Source organism: Pocillopora damicornis, chromosome 9 (genome assembly GCF_964200805.1).
Source record: "Pocillopora damicornis chromosome 9, jaPocDami1.2, whole genome shotgun sequence".
Lineage (NCBI taxonomy): Eukaryota > Metazoa > Cnidaria > Anthozoa > Scleractinia > Pocilloporidae > Pocillopora > Pocillopora damicornis.
Window position 1 is genome coordinate 21,156,137 of NC_142678.1, and position 18,665 is coordinate 21,174,801.

Genomic DNA, 18,665 nt, shown 5'->3' on the forward strand with positions numbered 1-18,665 from the left:
CATTTCAAAATGGTTCCTTCCTTAACGGAACTAGCCCTGGCAAGTTACCATGGTGAAGTGAAACTGCCCATCGTGATTTATTGTTTTAATGTAAATAGAGTTTGTCCCCTTGGCTTATAAATTGCATATAATGACTGATTTTATCAGTGTCTTTTAGAAATCACACAGTTTTTTTTTCGCAATAATTTCGTTTCAGGATTACCCGGCTAATTCTCCGATGATAAAAAGCCTCTCCTGTTAAAAAAAAAGAAAGAAATCCTCCCATATTCTTATAAGATAGATTTTTTTAACCTAATCTTTCGACAGTTGGATCATGACTCGTTTTGAAAATTGTTAAAACAGTGGACTATAGAATGCCATTGTCTCAGATGGAAATAACGGTGCTCTTAAAATATATTTTTCTCAATCTCCCAAAAATGTTTTTCTAGGGAGCATTTTTAACCAATCAACAACAATGCTCTTTCTTAGCACCCGTAGATTTGTTTGCTGTTCTACGTGTGGTCAAAGTCTCTAATCCTGAAGAAAAATCGCCGGGTTGTTTTACTCACGACATCTGAAATATTTATCACTCGTAGAGATCCTTACAATTATTTGAAGCGAGAAAGATCTGTTACAAATTTATCTGCATTCCGCGAAATATCCGTGGAGGATGACTTGACTAACAAGAAATTATTTTTCTGCTGATCCAATTCTGTTGACGGTTAGGAGGACGGTTTTACACTTTGCCGTGATTATGCGACAGAAATGGAATTCCACGACATTTGTGAGCTGAGGTGTTGTTTAATAAATTAATAAGCACCGCTTAGAACAACCGGTAGTCTTTGCCTCTGCAAACAAAGATCTAATTTAGCGGAGAAGTTCTGAAAGAAGAGAGTTACCGACAGCATCTCCAGGTAAGAGTTGATACATGGCATTTATCTTCAGTTCTTAGTTGATTAAAAAAAATATTCAAGATTATAATCTTAGTTTAAAGACCACAACTTTCTATGTTGGAAAGGAAATTCCGTATATCAGGTATTTTTTTGTCCTAGAGAGGGTTATTGTAAATAAAAAAAAGTCAAACGATAACTAATCTCCGAAGAAAAAGTTGGTTTGTTCTCGCATTGATTTCACTAACCATGGCTCGTTTCACATGGTCAATAATTTCTTAGTCAAGAGAGTCTGTCAAATTGTCACGCTGATTTAATATTTTGATTCACAAATTAGAATTCTATATTTTATTCTAACATGGTAATGTAATACTTGAATTTTCCTCCTTTTTGTTGCTTTAGATATATTAGAAAATGAAGACCCGGATAGCGATAGTCGCATCGATTGTTTTGGTCGTGGTACTTCATGTGGAGAGTTCAGTTAGTAAGTATGGAACAAGGGAACTTTTGAAATAATTCTATTTTGTAAATTAGCTTGATAAGTTTAATAACAACCCATTCTCTGCTTCCTACTCTAATCAACTACAAAAAATAAAGTTTTCGTATTATTCCCCTCATCTATGACCAAAACTCGTGTGCTGTTCGAATTTCCAAGGACTGGCTAAACGATATCACTGAGGTCACTCGCAGTTAGAATAAATATGATTTACAAAGGTTCCACGGCTTGTTAAAGTTATAAGTCGTCGCCTGTCAGTTTACTTGTTAAACATATTTCATCTGTAGGAGTTCCTCCAATGATAACCTCTCGAATCTATCACACAAGGACTAAAAAATATTATTCAAAGAAATGTTTTTAACTTCTGAACTCCAAGTACAAGCGAAGACAATTTTTCGCTTGATCAATTTTATTAGCCACCAGTGCGGAAAACCTGTCACAACCGAAAGAAGAAATGGAGAAACCTGTTTTTTTCGTGATCTAGAATAAGTTAACTGGCAACAAGCTGGCTAAACCGTATTATTTTGTTCCGCGATGTCTATACCGACAGGAAACGAATTTTTTTTCTGTTGAAAAGTCCTATGAATTTCGTGCACTTCCGCTCATGCGTTACATTACAGCGTACAGCTTCAATATGCACCAAAACTTCTTTAGACAAAAGAAGAAGAAAGAACCACTCCTGTCTGTATCGTTCATAACTTTTTGCTAATACGTGATTTCAGTTCTACGACTTCAATGTGCTTCTTTCATCCAACTGTTATGCTACAATTGGCATAACTGATAGTTTTTTCCTATTATTAACTGGCAATGAATAGGAACACCCCATGCATTTCCTGGAAATAATGATCCCCTGTTTTCTTGACTGACACTCATAGAAACTTATGCCGAAATGCCCGAGCATGTGGATAAGAATGAAACGTCAAATCTCTCCACATACGACGATTAGCACAAAGTTAGAAAAAACTGTTTGTTTTTCTCACTCAGAATTTTAAGCAACATATGCCATGTAAGACGACGGAGATCTCACCAAAAGTTTATTCAAGTTTCTTACCATGTATTTTTTACTTTTAGTTCAGAGCAAGCTTGCGGAATTGAGGGCAAAGAGTAAGTATAGAATTATAATGAATATAATTTCGATCAATTAGCTTAGGAAACTTCTCCAAAAGTCAATAGGATACGAAACTATGATATCTATTTACTGAAGTAAATATATTCAACTCATCATTGAGCTCTTTATCGTTAATATATCATCTCTCTTTTTTTTTTAGGGAGTCCATGTGGGGCGTCATGCGCTCCATCCTGTGCTCCTCTGTGTCAGCCATCATGTTGTATGCCAATTCCACCACCGCCTCCTCCACCACCACCACCGCCTCCCCCACCAATGCCAATGCCAATGCCGGCTCCTCCTCCTCAGTGTCCTCCCGTTTGCTTGAAATGGACGACAACTATCAACCCAGGGGGCGGAATGCCTCAAGTGTCTCCAATTCAGTCTACTCCTTGTCCTGATCAGTGCCAGCAGGCAGGCTGTTGTGCACCTCCACCAATGATGCCGCCTCAACCACCACCAATGGTTATGGGCCCTCCTCCTCCTATGGTAGCACCTCCTCCTCCTCCAGTTCAGCCACCACCACCTTGCCCTCCAGGTTGCCCTAAGGCTTGCTATCCAGCCTGTTCACAGAGGTGCTGCAACCCTCAACCACTCCCGCCCCTTCCACCACCAATGCCACCGATGCCTCCCATGCAGCAATGCCAGCCATCCTGTGCTCCCACCTGCTGCCAGGGACCACCTCCTCAACCAATGATCATGCCACCTTATCCTCCAATGAACATGCAGCCACCTCCGATGCAACCTCCTCCAATGATGATGCCCCCTCAACAACCCATGATGATGATGCCTCCTCCACAGACAGTTTGCCCCGCGCCCTGTGCCCGATCATGCGCACCAAAATGTAAACCTGAATGTTGCGACAAAAGGAAGCGTAATGCTGAGAACTAAAGTACTCTGGCTTTCGAGTCAACCATACACCGACTGGACAACTACGCGCTAATGGCGACGCCCTAGGCATAGGGGTAATCGAAGGAAAAGTCGAAGATATCCATTCTTCGTTTCCTTTTCTGCTGTAAATAATGGACCACAGTCTTTTTTGTTTATGCCACAAAAGGTGCTCATTTTTGGGCTGCTCATCATATCAATTCAATTAAACTGAACTAGGCATGTCTCTTTGTGCTAAATAGGGTGGTTAATAAAAATTGTTAAGATTTTTGTTTCAAAAGCCTTGAATATCGTTCTTTTGAAACGGTTCTAAACATTTATCCTGACGTAAATTCTCCTCGCTCTGGATCTGTCAAAAAGCCGTGAATCTAACTTCAAGCATATAATTTTCCTCAAATACCAAAACTTTTCTGTCACCATAGTGTCATGAGCGACCATCTTTAGTAATGTTTATCGACACTCATTTTAATTTACTCAGGTAAGGTGCATTCTCCCGAAAAATTCAAATCTTACAAACAAGACCTCGTTTCATGAAAAAGATATGCTTTAAAAAAGTGAAATAATAAAATGAGGGGGCAACCGGGATTGAACCGGTGACCTCTCGATCTGCAGTCGAATGCTCTACCACTGAGCTATGCCCCCATCTCCTGTCCTGATCTTCCGTTTTCCATGTCCCAAACTACAGCTTCCGTACCCTGTAACACTCTTTTAATGAAAACGGCCAGCCACCACAGCCTTGTCCTCGCTAACCTTGGGCTTCAACATCAGTCCTGCAAAACTCGACTGGTGCACCTTGCTTCCTAAAGTACAACTGATTCCGCAGATCATTCTTATCTGCTGTGCATATCCTTGTGAATGATCACATCAACCAACGATGACAGATGTCGAGTGTCAGGCCCGACGCGTACATGTTGCTAACGTTTTGTTAGCAGGGTCTCCGCTCCCTAATTTTAGCCCCAAAGAAAGTAAAGGAAAAAAAAGGTACTCACGAAATTAAAAAGAGTAAAAATATGTAAACGAGGAAACTAGGATAAAACCGGTGACATATCGATCTGCCGTACCACAGACTTATGCATTGATGCCAAACAAGTGATTTTGTACCATTTTAAGCAGGACGCACAAAGTCTTTATTTCAGTATGCAACTGAAGCACTGGTGGTTCAGTGGTAGAATTCTCGCCTGCCACGCGGGAGACCCGGGTTCGATTCCCGGCTAGTGCATGGTTTTGCATCTCCAGTCAATCTTGGGCTGCAGATGGCTGTAATTATTTTAATTTTTCCATGAGCAGGTTATTAAGCTCTTTTTGAACTTTCTCTCGCCTCGAACGGTTTGTTATCCCATTAAATTGAAGTGTTTATCCATTTGTCCTATAAATCGTTTTCACTCAACGTTACATCGCCGCCATAATGTTAATTAATACGATATTGGTATCGTAGTATTGGCATCCAAGTCAATGCTACAGGATTTGAACTCTTTCCTTCTATAAAAATAAAGTCTCTTTTCTTCGGATGAATACACATAGATACTCAGCAATTGATTTAAAACGTCCTATTTTGTCCTAAGAGAAACAGAAATAGAAAAGGCTTGCTTATCTTTGCAAAAGGCTGAAAAACTGAAAGTCAATAGTAATACAAAAGAAATTAATTGTCATAAAGGGGATTGATAGTGAAAATAAGTTGTTCTCCATGAGACGGAATCCTCAAATGAAAATGCCTCAGGCGAAGTCCTTTGTTTCAACCTTTTTATTTACTCAGGTAAGGCGCATTCTCCCAAAAAATTCAAATCTTACAAACAAGACCTCGTTTCATGAAAGAGATATCCTTTAAAAAAGTGAAAATGTGATGATGATCATGAATAATAAAATGAGGGGGCAACCGGGATTGAACCGGTGACCTCTCGATCTGCAGTCGAATGCTCTACCACTGAGCTATGCCCCCATCTCCTGTCCTGATCTTCCGTTTTCCATGTCCCAAACTACAGCTTCCGTACCCTGTAACACTCTTTTAATGAAAACGGCCAGCCACCACAGCCTTGTCCTCGCTAACCTTGGGCTTCAACATCAGTCCTGCAAAACTCGACTGGTGCACCTTGCTTCCTAAAGTACAACTGATTCCGCAGATCATTCTTATCTGCTGTGCATATCCTTGTGAATGATCACATCAACCAACGATGACAGATGTCGAGTGTCAGGCCCGACGCGTACATGTTGCTAACGTTTTGTTAGCAGGGTCTCCGCTCCCTAATTTTAGCCCCAAAGAAAGTAAAGGAAAAAAAAGGTACTTACGAAATTGAAAAGAGTAAAAATATGTAAATGAGGAAACTAGGATTAAACCGGTGACATATCGATCTGCCGTACCACAGACTTATGCATTGATGCCAAACAAGTGATTTTGTACCATGTTAAGCAGGACGCACAAAGTCTTTATTTCAGTATGCAACTGAAGCACTGGTGGTTCAGTGGTAGAATTCTCGCCTGCCACGCGGGAGACCCGGGTTCGATTCCCGGCTAGTGCATGGTTTTGCATCTCCAGTCAATCTTGGGCTGCAGAAGGCTGTAATTATTTTTAATTTTTCCATGAGCAGGTTATTAAGCTCTTTTTGAACTTTCTCTCGCCTCGAACGGTTTGTTATCCCATTAAATTGAAGTGTTTATCCATTTGTCCTATAAATCGTTTTCACTCAACGTTACATCGCCGCCATAATGTTAATTAATACGATATTGGTATCGTAGTATTGGCATCCAAGTCAATGCTACAGGATTTGAACTCTTTCCTTCTATAAAAATAAAGTCTCTTTTCTTCGGATGAATACACATAGATACTCAGCAATTGATTTAAAACGTCCTATTTTGTCCTAAGAGAAACAGAAATAGAAAAGGCTTGCTTATCTTTGCAAAAGGCTGAAAAACTGAAAGTCAATAGTACTACAAAAGAAATTAATTGTCATAAAGGGGATTGATAGTGAGAATAAGATGTTCTCCATGAGAAGGAATCCTCAAATGAAAATGCCTCAGGCGAAGTCCTTTGTTTCAACATAATTTAATTGACAACATAACATCAGTTGTATATAAGACTTAGCTGTTTTGTAACAGCTGCTCTGACAACAAAACGATCCCAAGAGCTCGAATCCAACTAAGACATATAGTCAAGTTCCATTTCATCACATTGGAGTAATCCTTATTTACAAAGACATTTATCCTGAATTCGAACTCTTTTCAGATTGACGCCAGTTAGTCCACTAACTATAGCTTAAAAACATGTTTTCAACACAGTTACATCGCCCCAACGATCGAAAACCCAAACAATGGGTGCTTATCCGCAATTCATCTTGAAACAAAGTCATTGCAGCGTTGAATGAGCAGCCATCTTTCAATCTTTATATCTACTCTTTGTCTTTCTTTTCTTCATCGTTCTTCTTGCCCTTCTTGTCTACTTTTCCCTTCTTGCAGCAGGCACTGCAAGGTGGGGTGCAAGTTGGAGGACATGGGGGTGGGCAGGGTGGAGGGGGAGGGGGGCAGGGTGGAGGGCATGGGGGAGGACAGGGTGGTGGGCATGGTGGTGGTGGGAAGTGGTGTTGTTGTACGTGGACTGTCTGGACAGTGTGGCATGGGGGTGGGCATGGAGCAGGTGGAGGTGGTGGAGGTGGTGGAGGTCCAGGATGTGAGTGGTGGACGAAGACATGAGCGTGTGATTCAGTGGAGAAGGGTGGAGGAGAGGGCATGGGTGCTGGAGGGGGACCTGGTGGGCTGGCGTGGTACACGTGGTGGTGCACGGTGTGTCCAAAGTGACATGGTGGTGGGCATGGAGCTGGTGGGGGAGGAGGAGGGGGAGGTGGTCCTGGGTGGAAGTGATGGTGGTAAAGGGTTGACTGACTACTTGTTGCTACTGGTGGAGGAGGAGGTGGAGGGGGAGGTGGGCAGCATATTGGAGGTGGGGGCGGGGGAGGTGGAGGTGGTGGGCAGCAGGTTGGCTGACAAGGGCAGCTTGATGGACATCCGTATCCGCATTTCTTTGCACCTAAGAGATGATAGAAAAGGGAGACAATTAGTTGTCACTAATCTAACCTAATTGGTTTTATGAATAATCCTTCAATTAAGATACTCTAATGACTAGCAAAACGCTGTTCTAAACTTAAACAAAAATATCAAGTAACAGCTTTCTTATATATACTTTTGATTTAATCAATAGAAAATGAACCCAAAGAGGAAGTGATTAGAAAAAGAAAAACTTCTTGGCCAGCAGAGGGACGTCTGTTTGTTTGTTGAAAGAAGAAAACACGTCTTTTGATTTACCCTTCGCCCAGAATTTTCAATCTTCGTTTATTTTTCCTAAAACGATGATCGATTTCTGTCACAATATTGGAAGTCCCAGGAGGGAGTAAAGTTAAGCCTTTCGTAACCTATTTTTTTGTAGTCCCTGCAGTTTAACTCTACGGCTGCAAGATTGAAAACTGATCTTGAATGTCTGCTTAAGGAAAGTCTAAATAGTTGCACTGGTCGACAGAGAACAAGAGAGCGACATGTCATCAACGACAAACTCAAGATCTGTGTCAAGAGGACGAGCGCGCGAAGACATGTGACCAGTGGTACAAGCAGGATAATTGCCCTGACCAGGTAGTTTCTGAATTTTGACTGAATGGCCTAAAAAAAACAAATTTCCGCTCTTTATGAAACTAGTGCGCGTTCCAGTCATGGCGTTAAAATCTTCAAGCGTCGATGTTCAAGCGTATGAAGATTGAGAGGACGAATTCTTCATCTCTGTTGTTGCCTTGCATTTGTTTAGTTTGCTTTTTGTGCAATTTCGAATCTTTCCTGTGTTTGTTTTCTTCATTCAGCACAGAGGTTTAATAAATCACACTTTTGCTGATTTCAAATCGCCGAAGGTTGTCAGGGAAGTAAAAATTTTATTCCTTTTTTTTTTAAAAATCGGTTATTCACATCGGTTCAAATGCTTTCGTCTGTTAACTGGTGGTTTGCTCTACCTTGTCAAGTGACGAGATTGTAACCTGTTGGTGATTCCGTAGGTAGTCTCATTCATTTGATTATTCGCTTAATTCCTCAAAAATAAAATTAACATCGTTCTCTTAAGACTATTGATTCTTTTCAATCAATAATTTCAAATGTTTATAACCAAGCCAACAAGCTTTTAAGAAAAGGCGTTTATCAGTTTTCGAATTTACCTTCCTGTGTTATGACCTATTGGCATTGTGTTATTTGTTTGCATTCAAACGCACATATTTTGATACAAATGTTTTTTTCGCTTTGAGTTTAAAAATGGTCCGTCTTTCCTTATTAAAAACTGTAAAAACAGCTAATCAAAATCACAGTTAGTCAAAAGCACTCTCCCCACTGAGTTCATTAAAGTGGTTTTTTGCGAACAATTGTGGCTAAAACGCTCAATAACAACTCTTTCGTCTCAGTTATTTCAGTTAATAAATATCAGACACGATGAACTTTGAATAGCTAAATTCTTACCTTTAAGCTGATTTAGCTTCTTTTTGAGGATTTTCTTTTTTGCTTCAACAGAGAAGGCGACCAGCACAATAAGCAAAAGAAAGATTCGCTTGTCCATGTTGCCTGATAAAAAGAAGAAACAAATTATAGCAAGTACATTCCAAGCTTTGCTAAGGTTCTTTCCCTACTTTCCAAGTAGATTAAATTATTTTCTCCTCGTAATGGTTTCTCGTTAAGAGATCTTTCCAAATCGCCGTTATCGCCGTAACGATTGTCAAATATTCGACGAAACTACACCAACACAGATATACAATTAATCTTAAAACATTGCTGAACTTTCTTAATAAATACATTCTCTTAACTATTCTGCCAAACGGGGAGGTTAAAATATTTACCCTCGGACATTCAGCTACAAATAAAGTAGCAATTAGGTTTAGATTTCCATTTCAGATTATTATAATCGATAACATTTAAGACACACAGTGACGGGGCCTCAAGTTGATAAAATAAACACAACTTACGAGATAATGCAATTCGTACAATTCGAGTGGTTGAGTAACAGAAACAGAAAAAAACTGTAGTTATATTGCTATATTATAATGTTATATGAGAAACAAGTTTTGAGTTAAATGTCTTTTGTGATTATCACTATGGCAATTATGTAAAATCTGAGATAAAGACGCCTACCTTTTTCTCAGGAAAACCTAAAATCCCTGATTCCTCGGGCAACACAATCAAGAAATTGCTTCTTTGCTTTAAATGGGAGACGTTAGGATGCGCTAATCGTTTGCACTACCCGTTCGGGGTTAAAGCTTTTGATTGGCTTGTGAATGGTTATTCATGCATGACCAAACGATCCAATCTAACGACGTAATCGAACAGCAATGGTCTATGACACGAGGCGCCCGTTTACACCGCTGGCCATTAATCATTCACGACTTACCGGTGGTCTGTCTCTAAGAGGCTGGTTCTATGCAAACAATCCTATATCCAAGTCTTTCATAACAGTTTTTCAACACTTTCATGGTGTTTTCATTGAGACGATGAAAACAACCTGTAAGCTATGAATCCATATGTATACCAAAATTTATGGACCATGAAGGAATATAAAAACCTTTGCTTAGGAGAGTCACCGTTGAAAAATTGTTTGGTGCAATAATCCGTAAAGGTCGTTCCATGCAATTTCCAAACCATAGCTTTAACCGTTTTATGTTACTGTCACAGACAATTGTTTTTTTAATTGACCACTTGTTTTTTATCATTTGACTTCTTGACCTGTTATAGACTGATCATGAAATATCTGCTATTCAATTGCAGAAGATTCAAACTCACTTACCAAATAAAATCAACATTAAGGGTACTGATGCATCTAAAGCAACTTAAAGGCGAGGAAAACTTTTTATGATTGCCAGCAAAGCAAAAATATGAAAGATTTGTCCGACAATACAAGAAGACAAATGTCCTCTTTCGAGTCATTTTCCAGGAATAGGCCGCAAGGAAATTTGGCGTTTCTGCACTGTCCTTTTCTTCCTTAAAATGAAGTGCCTAAGGAATGTTCAAAAACGTAATTCATAAAATAATAGCGTTTCTAAACCCAGTCATGTCTAAATGGCTCCTGTATACACCATTTTCTTTGAGTAGCTATGCAGTTATCTACGTTTTTCTACGAGTTCATCTTGACATTCGTTTATGGTAAATTACCAACATTTTCTCTACTTTTATGAAAGGTACTAAAACAAACAGAAAGCAAAGAAACAAATTGAAGTTGAGAGTGAGGAGTGTTCAACGCGTCTTTTAATTTAGAACATTTATCGGTCTAAAAGAGTTTTGTTTTTTCATTCTTTTCTAGGAATTACTGGAAAAACTTTGTTCATCTTCTCGAGATTCCGCGTGGCGCAATATTTTCACTTTCAATCCGGTCATTCCATTTTAGTTTAGTGATTTTTGTTGTTGTATTTTTTTTGTTTGTTTGTTTTTTTGTCGTGATTGTTTTGTCTTTTTTCCTCTTTGTTTATTTATTCGGTCCTGCAGCAGGTATGTTGACATACCTATTCACTTGGCAGAAACCTACCAAGTAAAGTGAATAACATAGGAAGCGTTTAATGAGCGCAGGAAGTGCAACTGAGCGAAAAATTCTTAACTGTATTGTAGAAAAGTACAATAAACCACTCAATATGTTTCTCATTAACAACATTTTATTAAGTTATTTGAATTCTGACGGGAACTTCAAGCTTCATAAAGGAGCACACAAATTTGTCACTAGAACGCAAAATATTCTACAAAACGTCCGTACATAGATGTTATTATTACGTCAACGTAAAGAGTTTCCATTCGGTCGTTTTCTTGGCGAAGTAGAGTTCACCGCCGACGCCATAAAGATACACCATAAAACAACCCCATATATCACAACATCTGGTTCGCAGTCACTGTCCCTGTATGTACACGGCTGATAACTTATGATGATCGCTTCTTGCAGCACATGGGTGGACAGGCTGGTGGACAGACTGGGGCGGGAGCGCAGCATTGTGGTGTGCAGGGTGGTGGGCATGGTGGGGCAGGCACGACTATTGGGGGAGGAGCCGGGACTGGACATGGGCAAGGTGGTGGTGGTGGCATGTATTCCCATACGTGTTGCTGGCTCTGAACGGTGGCTGGTGGAGGTGCTGGCTGAGGAGGAGCAGGCATAGCTGGAGCCTGAGGTCCCATATGGTGAACGTGGTGATGGTGGATGTGGGTGGTGTGGTGAATCTGCTGTGGTGGGGGAGGGGGTGGTGGTGGTGGGGCACAGCAGTAAGTTGGGCAAGTTGGTGCACACATTGGGGCGGTGCATTGGTATCCGCATGGGATGGCTCCTCTCTTTTCTGTTGAGATACAACGTTATACTTTGGGTCACTTCATCGACGACTTCATGTGGTATAACTTTACACTTTTGTTAAAATCCGTATATTAGTGTAAGAACAAATATGAGTAATTTTTAAACAACTCATGATATTAATTTTGAATGATTTTCCCTGGAGACTACTCCAACCCATGAGAAATTCTACAAAAGCTGTGTCTATAATCATTTTCTAACTTTGTCACCACTGTCATCTTAACTTTACAGAAAAGTCTCAAAACCTTTACATGCAGCAAGAGGTACTAGGAATAGTAAAGGCGAAGGTCGTTACAATTTTACTTATAATCACGTGGTTATTCAACACAGGTACTGCGACATCACACAATTTGTTTTGAATTGTTCAGCTTACTGTCTTGTGTCGTGTAGATAGCAGTACATGGAAACTTTTTAAGAAAGTAAACTAAATGGAGAAATTCTGTTTAAAGGATTTTTTTCGCTCTAAAGAAGCGATAAACTGTCCAATATCCCTATCAATTGTGATTTGAAACCGTGACAACACAAGCATGAAATATTAACTGATTTCCTCTGACCTTAGCGAAACCCTAGAGGACAAGTTCGCTCCGGATTTCCTCAATCCTTCGCGATTAGCATGATAATCAAGAAGAAATTCTACTTTGATTATTACGTAAAGAAGTAAAGCGAATTCGGTAGTACGCACCTTTAAAAGATTTGGCGCTGACGCACACGACGGCGGCTAAAAGGAGAACAACAAGACGGGCCATTTCTGCAACTGAAAAAGAGAAGAGATTTAAAAGAGTCAACACGAATTATGAAGAAATCGTGAAAGATATTCCTGAGTGTTCAAAAAGTATCTTACGGTACTAACGTCAACAGATAATGTTAAGAACACTTTATGATCTTCAAACAAACATTTAAAACGCGTTTTTACAATTGATTCTCTTGGATAATGATGATCGCAAGCAGAACAATTAAATTAAAATCCAAACCTACAAAGTCACTCAAGTCGTAGAACCACTTGTCGTTATCGGCTATGAGGTTGTTAGTAACTTACCTTCTAGTCAGAGCTTGGATCTCGATCTACTGAGCGCGCTGAGAACTGATTTCGAATAGAGGATCTTATTAATTATGTCGACATTTGACCAGTCGCAGGTCTTAGCCAGATCAGTGGATTCCCATTGGCTGGCGATGACTTCGGATCACAAGATTTGAAGAAAGTCTATGAGTTATTCATAGTTTTGGTTGATTTCATTGCACACCTATGAGACCCTATGCAAGCCCCAATGACTCAAGAATTAAGTCATCGACATCACTGTGTCAATGTGGAAGCTGTGAGGCGCCGGCGCGTTAATTTCGTGGAAAAAACATCCATGGGGACCTCGTGAATGCGTCCAGTTTTGATTTTTTTTGTGAGCGGCGATATTTTATTGCTGTTTGCCTTTGATCGATTCAGAAAATGCACGAAAATAAACTCTTTGTTTGTCGTTTGGCACCTGGTTATTGTTTGACATAAACCAAAACATTTTCGTTTGAAGATCAGGTACCAGTATGATGGGTGTAGCCAACCGTTGCATCACAGGAGACCGAAAAACTTGTCGCAAAATTCCTAATGTTCCACTAAAAGCTCCAGTTTTCTTTTAACATATTTTATATTTCCACGAAATATTTAAAGTTCTCCTACTGATGTAGGTGGAAAAATTTGTTGGCACAATGTTATGTTATGCTGACTGAAGGACTGGTGCTTGTATTTATCAAATTCATTTGGCGTTAAAGGATCGTTTCAATTTTAAGACAGCCTTGTCAACAAGATCAATTTTTTTCTCAAGATATAAATATTCGAGGTTAATTTCCATGGAAATACTTTGAGTCACGAGTGCCATGTTCGATACCTAGGTAATTAAACTTTGCGAGAGATTCGATTTCCATTGAAAATATGGTGTCATCATAACAAGGAAAAAGTCTTGCAACTTTACATGACCGTTAAACAAATGAATACTTCATATTTATAACACCCTGGATTTTTGCCTCCAGTAAATACTGTACCCATGTTTACTTTCACTTTAAAATTAGGAGATAGCAATATATGAAGTCTAGGAAGGAGCGAGAACAGACACAAGTACCAATTTTATCCAAACACCATGACCATAAAATTGAGCAACGTGCAGTATTGATCTTAGAAAAGACAACGGGATTCAGGGGAATAAGGACAATTAATTGAATAATTTCCCATTCTGTCTGGATCTGACTTTTTTTTTGTTACTCTTTGTTTATTGGTAAACAAATAAGTCATGACCATGTTTACTGGGGTCACTGACCCTTATGAAATTTCAAATATCATTGTTAACCTAAGTACCAATGAATTAGATGGACAGGGGATTGTCTACTCACTGTATATAGATACTCTTTTATGGATAATAACGTAAAATCGGCTATACTATAACGGAGGACTAAATTGCTTGTCTTTTCTTTTTTGAGTAAACGACTTGTGTACAGATTTCTGCGAAATACCAGATAAGATATGTGCTCTAATATTTCCTTCGTTTACCAAGTAAGGAGGGGACCCCTGAACTCCTGTCAGGTTGGGGCTGCGCGAAACAGCCTAAAGCTGGAAAATAATACCGAACAAACAGATATTGATGTTATTTCAACGCACTTTTACCGCTCGATATGTGTGGCATGCAGTCACTCAACCTATGATGGTAGACTTGGTTAAGCCAAGAAGGACTGGGGGGAGGGGGTGTGGCTGGTTAGGTTTTTCCTGTTTTTCTTTCTTGTATCATAAATGATCTCTTTCATTGATGAAAGTTTATGTTCTAAAGGAGACCAAAAGTCCAGATATAAATGTGCCGAATGTCTGAGGAGCTCAGAATTTTATTTTCTTCCAATATTTTCATAAAAACTATATCTTTGGCTGCGGTCCGCTACTCTTGAGAATATACGAATAAACACAGTAAAATAACAAAAATTATAGTTTAAAACGTTTCACCTTTAATTAAATACCAACAATAAGCACATGTACAACTTCGCTGAAAACTTCACATTGGTGAATCGAGGACTGCGTTTATATTCACAGGCGTACAAGCATGCCAAATAAAGGCATATCGCATCGACAGCGCATCGTCCTGGACGCTAGACACCTCGTGTAACATACACCGAAAATAAACCTATCTATGAAGCTCCGAAAAGTTAATCGTCATCATCGTCTTTGTCGTCTTTCTTTTCTTCCTTCTGTTCCACAGCCTTATCTGATTTTTCTTCCTGTTTATCTTCCTGTTTCTCTTCTTTTGTGTCTTCTTGTTTATCTTCCTGTTTATCCTCTTGTTTCTGCTCCTGCTTCTCCTCTTCATTGTCCTCCTGCTTGGCAATCTCCTCTTCCTTCTTTTCTTCCTGATCATTGACGTCATCGTCATCATCAGCATTGCCAGAGGCTTCATCCTCGATCTTTACCTTGTTCTTCTTACAACAGGCCACTGGGCAGGATGGTGCGCAAGTTTGGACACATGGGGGAGGGCAGGGTGGAGGTGGTGGTGGTGGGTGGACAATGTGGTGGACAACCTGGTGAACGTGGTGGATTCTCTGGGGAGGAGCAGGAGGGAGACAAGGAGGTGGGCAGGGTGGAGGTGGAGCAGGAGCCCATTGGTGGGAGTGATGGTGCATAACGCTAGCGGTGTGGCATGGTGGAGGGCATGGCAGAGGTGGAGGTGGTGGAGGAGGAGGCAGCATATGGTGATGTGTTACATGGTGGATGTGGTGAACAGCCTGAGGGGGAGCTGGAGGGAGGCATGGTGGGGGGCATGGTGGAGGAGGAGCAGGTGCCCACGCATGACTATGAGAATGTTGCACACTGTGGGTCATACAAGGTGGTGGGCATGGGGGAGGGGGTGGTGGGCATGGAGGGGGACAAGGGGGAGGACAGGGTGGTGGGCACGGTGGGGGTGGTGGTGGGGGACAGCATGTAGGAGGACAAGGAGGTGCACATGACACTGCACATGGGCCGGCGCATTTCTTGGATCCTGGACTGGCCTTAGCTGCAAGATAAAAAAAAACGAAAATATGAGTAATTGCATTCAATTTAAAGACTAATTCGTTCTTGTAACGCTTTGTGCCGTTTATCACGGGTTTAATATGAACCAAATGATTATTTACACATTTGGCTTTGCGTAACAGGTGGTACACGGTGGACTACATGTGGCAAGAATTTTTCAGTTTCCTTTACAAAATGTGAGATTATATAATATATATATATATTTTCTGTCCACTTTTGCCTCTAGGTTCAATTTTTTTTTAAATAATATCATTGTTAAAACTAAACAAGGATGCTACAAATACCAAAGATATGTTTTGAAAGTGTCCTATAGATCTCTTTGTCTCTCCAAGTGGAAAGATCAAGATCTGATGATAAACACACAATTACAAGTCGCGAATTACCAATTCTTGCCTTAGATGAAGGAAAGATATCCATTGACATAATTTCTGACATTTCGGTTTCTTCGGAAACCTTCGATCAGAGTTTACCCCAGTATCTCTTTTATCTCGGGAAGTGATATTCTAAAAGTGATCGGTTATTTCACAATTCAAAATTCTGTCACTAATTTAAATTGAATTTAAAACTGAAAGCTTACCTTTCTTGATTTTATTAGCTTTTGGATGTTTGCCGGCTTCTACGAAGACAACGACCGCTATTAAAAGACAGACTAACAGGGCCTTTGTAGCCATGATTGGGCTCTGAGAATATGCAAAATTAAAAGCCATATATTAGATCTGAGTAAATCACATAGGCAAGATGAGTTTCACTATTTGATTTACGAGTGTAAATTAAAGACCGCGCTGAGACTTGGTGATAAGTAAGTAGGTTGTCTACAGTGGGTTGACAAACACTTCTTTTCCTGTAACAAGTCTGAGGTAAGCAGTTCGTTTCCCTTTCTTCTACCAAGTCACAATCCCACGCTGTATTGTAATAAAAGTGAAAAACGCGATTTTTTGCTCGTCTGTTTTCTATTAGCTTGGCTAGCTGTACCAATTCTCTTGAGCTTAGTCTCTCCATTTGGAAACTGTATCATAAAACTTGTGAAACTCACCGTATCTCTGTGGCTACTCCCGCAAACTCGGATTGAATTATGATAAACTGCAATAAAACGTTTTATGCCAGGGCCCCGGTAACACTAAATTATTTACCAGTCTTTGTAATCCCTGATTCACTAAGGTCAGGACCGTAGGGCGTTAATTATTCACGACCAGTGAGGTGATTTGGGTCTCGCGCGTAAGTTCATATTTCGGGAAAAAGACGAAATTTTTGCTGCTGGACACTTTGATTTCGCTTGAAATATCGACCGATGTTATCATGTGATTTTCAGTGATAGAGATCCATTAGTATTGTTTTTCGAAAGGTCATTATCTAAGTTTACAGTTCTCGGATCAGGTCAGTACGTGTTGTTAATATTTCAGTATTCACCAGTTGTGTCGTTAGAAATGACAAGGAAACACCAGAAATTTGTAGGAAAACCGCTTTGGAAGCCCATTTATCCTCTATTGTGCGTTCAAACCTTACATAATTACTAATCTAGACCCCTACATCTTTATAGAGGAAAGTTATTACCACGTGAAATAAACTTTATTTCGCAGTCCGAAATCACTGAGATTCCAGCGTATAACAAAATAATTTCGCACCAAGACATTTTATTTTGACTTTCGTCTGGAATACCTGTTAGTGGAAAAGAGTTAATCGTTTGCTATTTAACGTTATTTCAATAACTGAAGTGCTTTTCCAACCATCATTGGCGTGATAATGATACGACATTAAGAAAAGGGGGAAGTTTATCGAGGGTACACGCCCTGTTGTTAAACCACGACTACCAAATTTGATGTTCATACGGATCATTCGATTTGAAGACACCTCGCTTTGTCTAGCAGAAATCGATATTTGGATCTTTTATCTTTTACAGTCGTATCTTAATATTTGGAAAGTGGAAGAAAAATTACGACAGAGGGCTGTTGACAATGTGCTAACAGATAAATTGTTTGTAGAAATCAATGATAAACAAACCTATAACTTGTAAGTCGATGGGCGAGTGAAACCTGAATGCAATCTTTTGTTCGCTTTGCTTGTGGTGTGTGTTAATTGTCAAGCGAACATTCTTTAACTACAGAAATCGGGGTATTGTTTCCTGGACAAGATGCATTTTATCTGAACGATGCAATTTATTTTGAATGCAAACTTTGAACAAAAAAAATTATCGCAACTCAGTGTGTTGTGAAAAATTGCTTTGACTTTCATGTCATCCAGACGGTTTTTTTTTCTTTTAACCTTGTGTTAAGTTATGAATAATGTTTATACTTGAAAGAGCCTTTACTCAGGAAAATTGACATTTGAATCAGTTAATTCGCATGGGTGCATTTTGGCAAGAGAGTTTTCAAAGAGGCAATTAACAAACAGACCGAAAGGCAAATAATTCAACTACCGACGCAATTCTCCTTTTCTTAACCTATCAAAAGGCGTGGAAGAATTCAACAGAAAACTCGTTCGAATTTAGCAGCAAAGAAAAAATTCACCCTCTGAACATGGTCACCTAGCTTCTATCAACGACTTAATCTTGAGTGATACACACACGAAAAAAAACACTATTACTGACAAGTCCTAGAGTCAGTTATATTTAAATTTGTTTTGTCGCTCAAATCAGGCATATGATATTTGCAGTTTCTGTGGAGGCTATTTAGAAGAGTTTTATTGAAAAAGGTTACTACTTCCACTGTAACAAGATGGCTATGCTGGAGAAATAAAACAAATCCTTCTTAGACAACAAACAAATAAATAAATTCAATTCAGCGTCACACTGCATGAGAAGACTGTCAGTATAACCAGGTGCTTTTGAGTAACAGCTCATCCTCCATCGCAAATGATGTTGGTTTAAAAGGAAAATTAACCACTATATATCAAATGAGGAGTTATTTTCTCTGGGGTGTACAAATCGTCTGAGGTGCAGCGAAAGTAGTAGAAAGTAGCAT

General features: G+C 39.7%; 4 protein-coding genes and 4 non-coding genes across 9 annotated transcripts; 3 read left to right on the forward strand and 5 right to left on the reverse strand.

The window, feature by feature from the left end:
- The first annotated feature begins 567 nt into the window (after positions 1 to 567).
- Positions 568 to 3,638, forward strand: LOC113679701 (uncharacterized). The gene is made up of 4 exons (XM_027196667.2): positions 568 to 893; positions 1,272 to 1,353; positions 2,437 to 2,469; positions 2,634 to 3,638. Exons 2-4 carry the CDS (start codon positions 1,284 to 1,286, stop codon positions 3,359 to 3,361), a joined length of 831 nt encoding a protein of 276 aa, XP_027052468.2. The 5' UTR covers positions 568 to 893; positions 1,272 to 1,283; the 3' UTR covers positions 3,362 to 3,638.
- A 290-nt stretch (positions 3,639 to 3,928) lies between these two features.
- Trnac-gca (transfer RNA cysteine (anticodon GCA)) lies at positions 3,929 to 4,000 on the reverse strand. Its single transcript has one exon. It is a non-coding gene; the product is annotated as a tRNA-Cys (tRNA).
- A 506-nt stretch (positions 4,001 to 4,506) lies between these two features.
- Trnag-gcc (transfer RNA glycine (anticodon GCC)) lies at positions 4,507 to 4,577 on the forward strand. The gene has a single exon. It is a non-coding gene; the product is annotated as a tRNA-Gly (tRNA).
- Positions 4,578 to 5,222: 645 nt separating this feature from the next.
- Positions 5,223 to 5,294, reverse strand: Trnac-gca (transfer RNA cysteine (anticodon GCA)). Its single transcript has one exon. It is a non-coding gene; the product is annotated as a tRNA-Cys (tRNA).
- Positions 5,295 to 5,800: 506 nt separating this feature from the next.
- On the forward strand, positions 5,801 to 5,871 carry Trnag-gcc (transfer RNA glycine (anticodon GCC)). The gene has a single exon. It is a non-coding gene; the product is annotated as a tRNA-Gly (tRNA).
- A 505-nt stretch (positions 5,872 to 6,376) lies between these two features.
- On the reverse strand, positions 6,377 to 9,695 carry LOC113679700 (uncharacterized). The gene is made up of 3 exons (XM_089182315.1): positions 9,497 to 9,695; positions 8,831 to 8,932; positions 6,377 to 7,373 (listed from the first exon to the last, which is right to left on the reverse strand). The coding sequence occupies exons 2-3, from the start codon at positions 8,925 to 8,927 to the stop codon at positions 6,739 to 6,741; spliced, it is 732 nt and encodes a 243-aa protein (XP_089038441.1). The 5' UTR covers positions 8,928 to 8,932; positions 9,497 to 9,695; the 3' UTR covers positions 6,377 to 6,738.
- A 1,291-nt stretch (positions 9,696 to 10,986) lies between these two features.
- Positions 10,987 to 12,897, reverse strand: LOC113679703 (uncharacterized). Of its 2 annotated transcripts, none has more exons than XM_027196670.2 (3): positions 12,718 to 12,897; positions 12,364 to 12,435; positions 10,987 to 11,670 (listed from the first exon to the last, which is right to left on the reverse strand). In XM_027196670.2, exons 2-3 carry the CDS (start codon positions 12,425 to 12,427, stop codon positions 11,264 to 11,266), a joined length of 471 nt encoding a protein of 156 aa, XP_027052471.1. In that variant the 5' UTR covers positions 12,428 to 12,435; positions 12,718 to 12,897; the 3' UTR covers positions 10,987 to 11,263. The 2 variants fall into 2 exon arrangements, with proteins under 2 accessions (XP_027052471.1, XP_089038452.1); XM_089182326.1 differs by having other exon boundaries at positions 12,657 to 12,774.
- A 1,731-nt stretch (positions 12,898 to 14,628) lies between these two features.
- On the reverse strand, positions 14,629 to 16,780 carry LOC113679699 (uncharacterized). Its single transcript, XM_027196665.2, has 3 exons — positions 16,742 to 16,780; positions 16,286 to 16,388; positions 14,629 to 15,691 (listed from the first exon to the last, which is right to left on the reverse strand). The coding sequence occupies exons 2-3, from the start codon at positions 16,377 to 16,379 to the stop codon at positions 14,850 to 14,852; spliced, it is 936 nt and encodes a 311-aa protein (XP_027052466.2). The 5' UTR covers positions 16,380 to 16,388; positions 16,742 to 16,780; the 3' UTR covers positions 14,629 to 14,849.
- Positions 16,781 to 18,665: the final 1,885 nt, after the last annotated feature.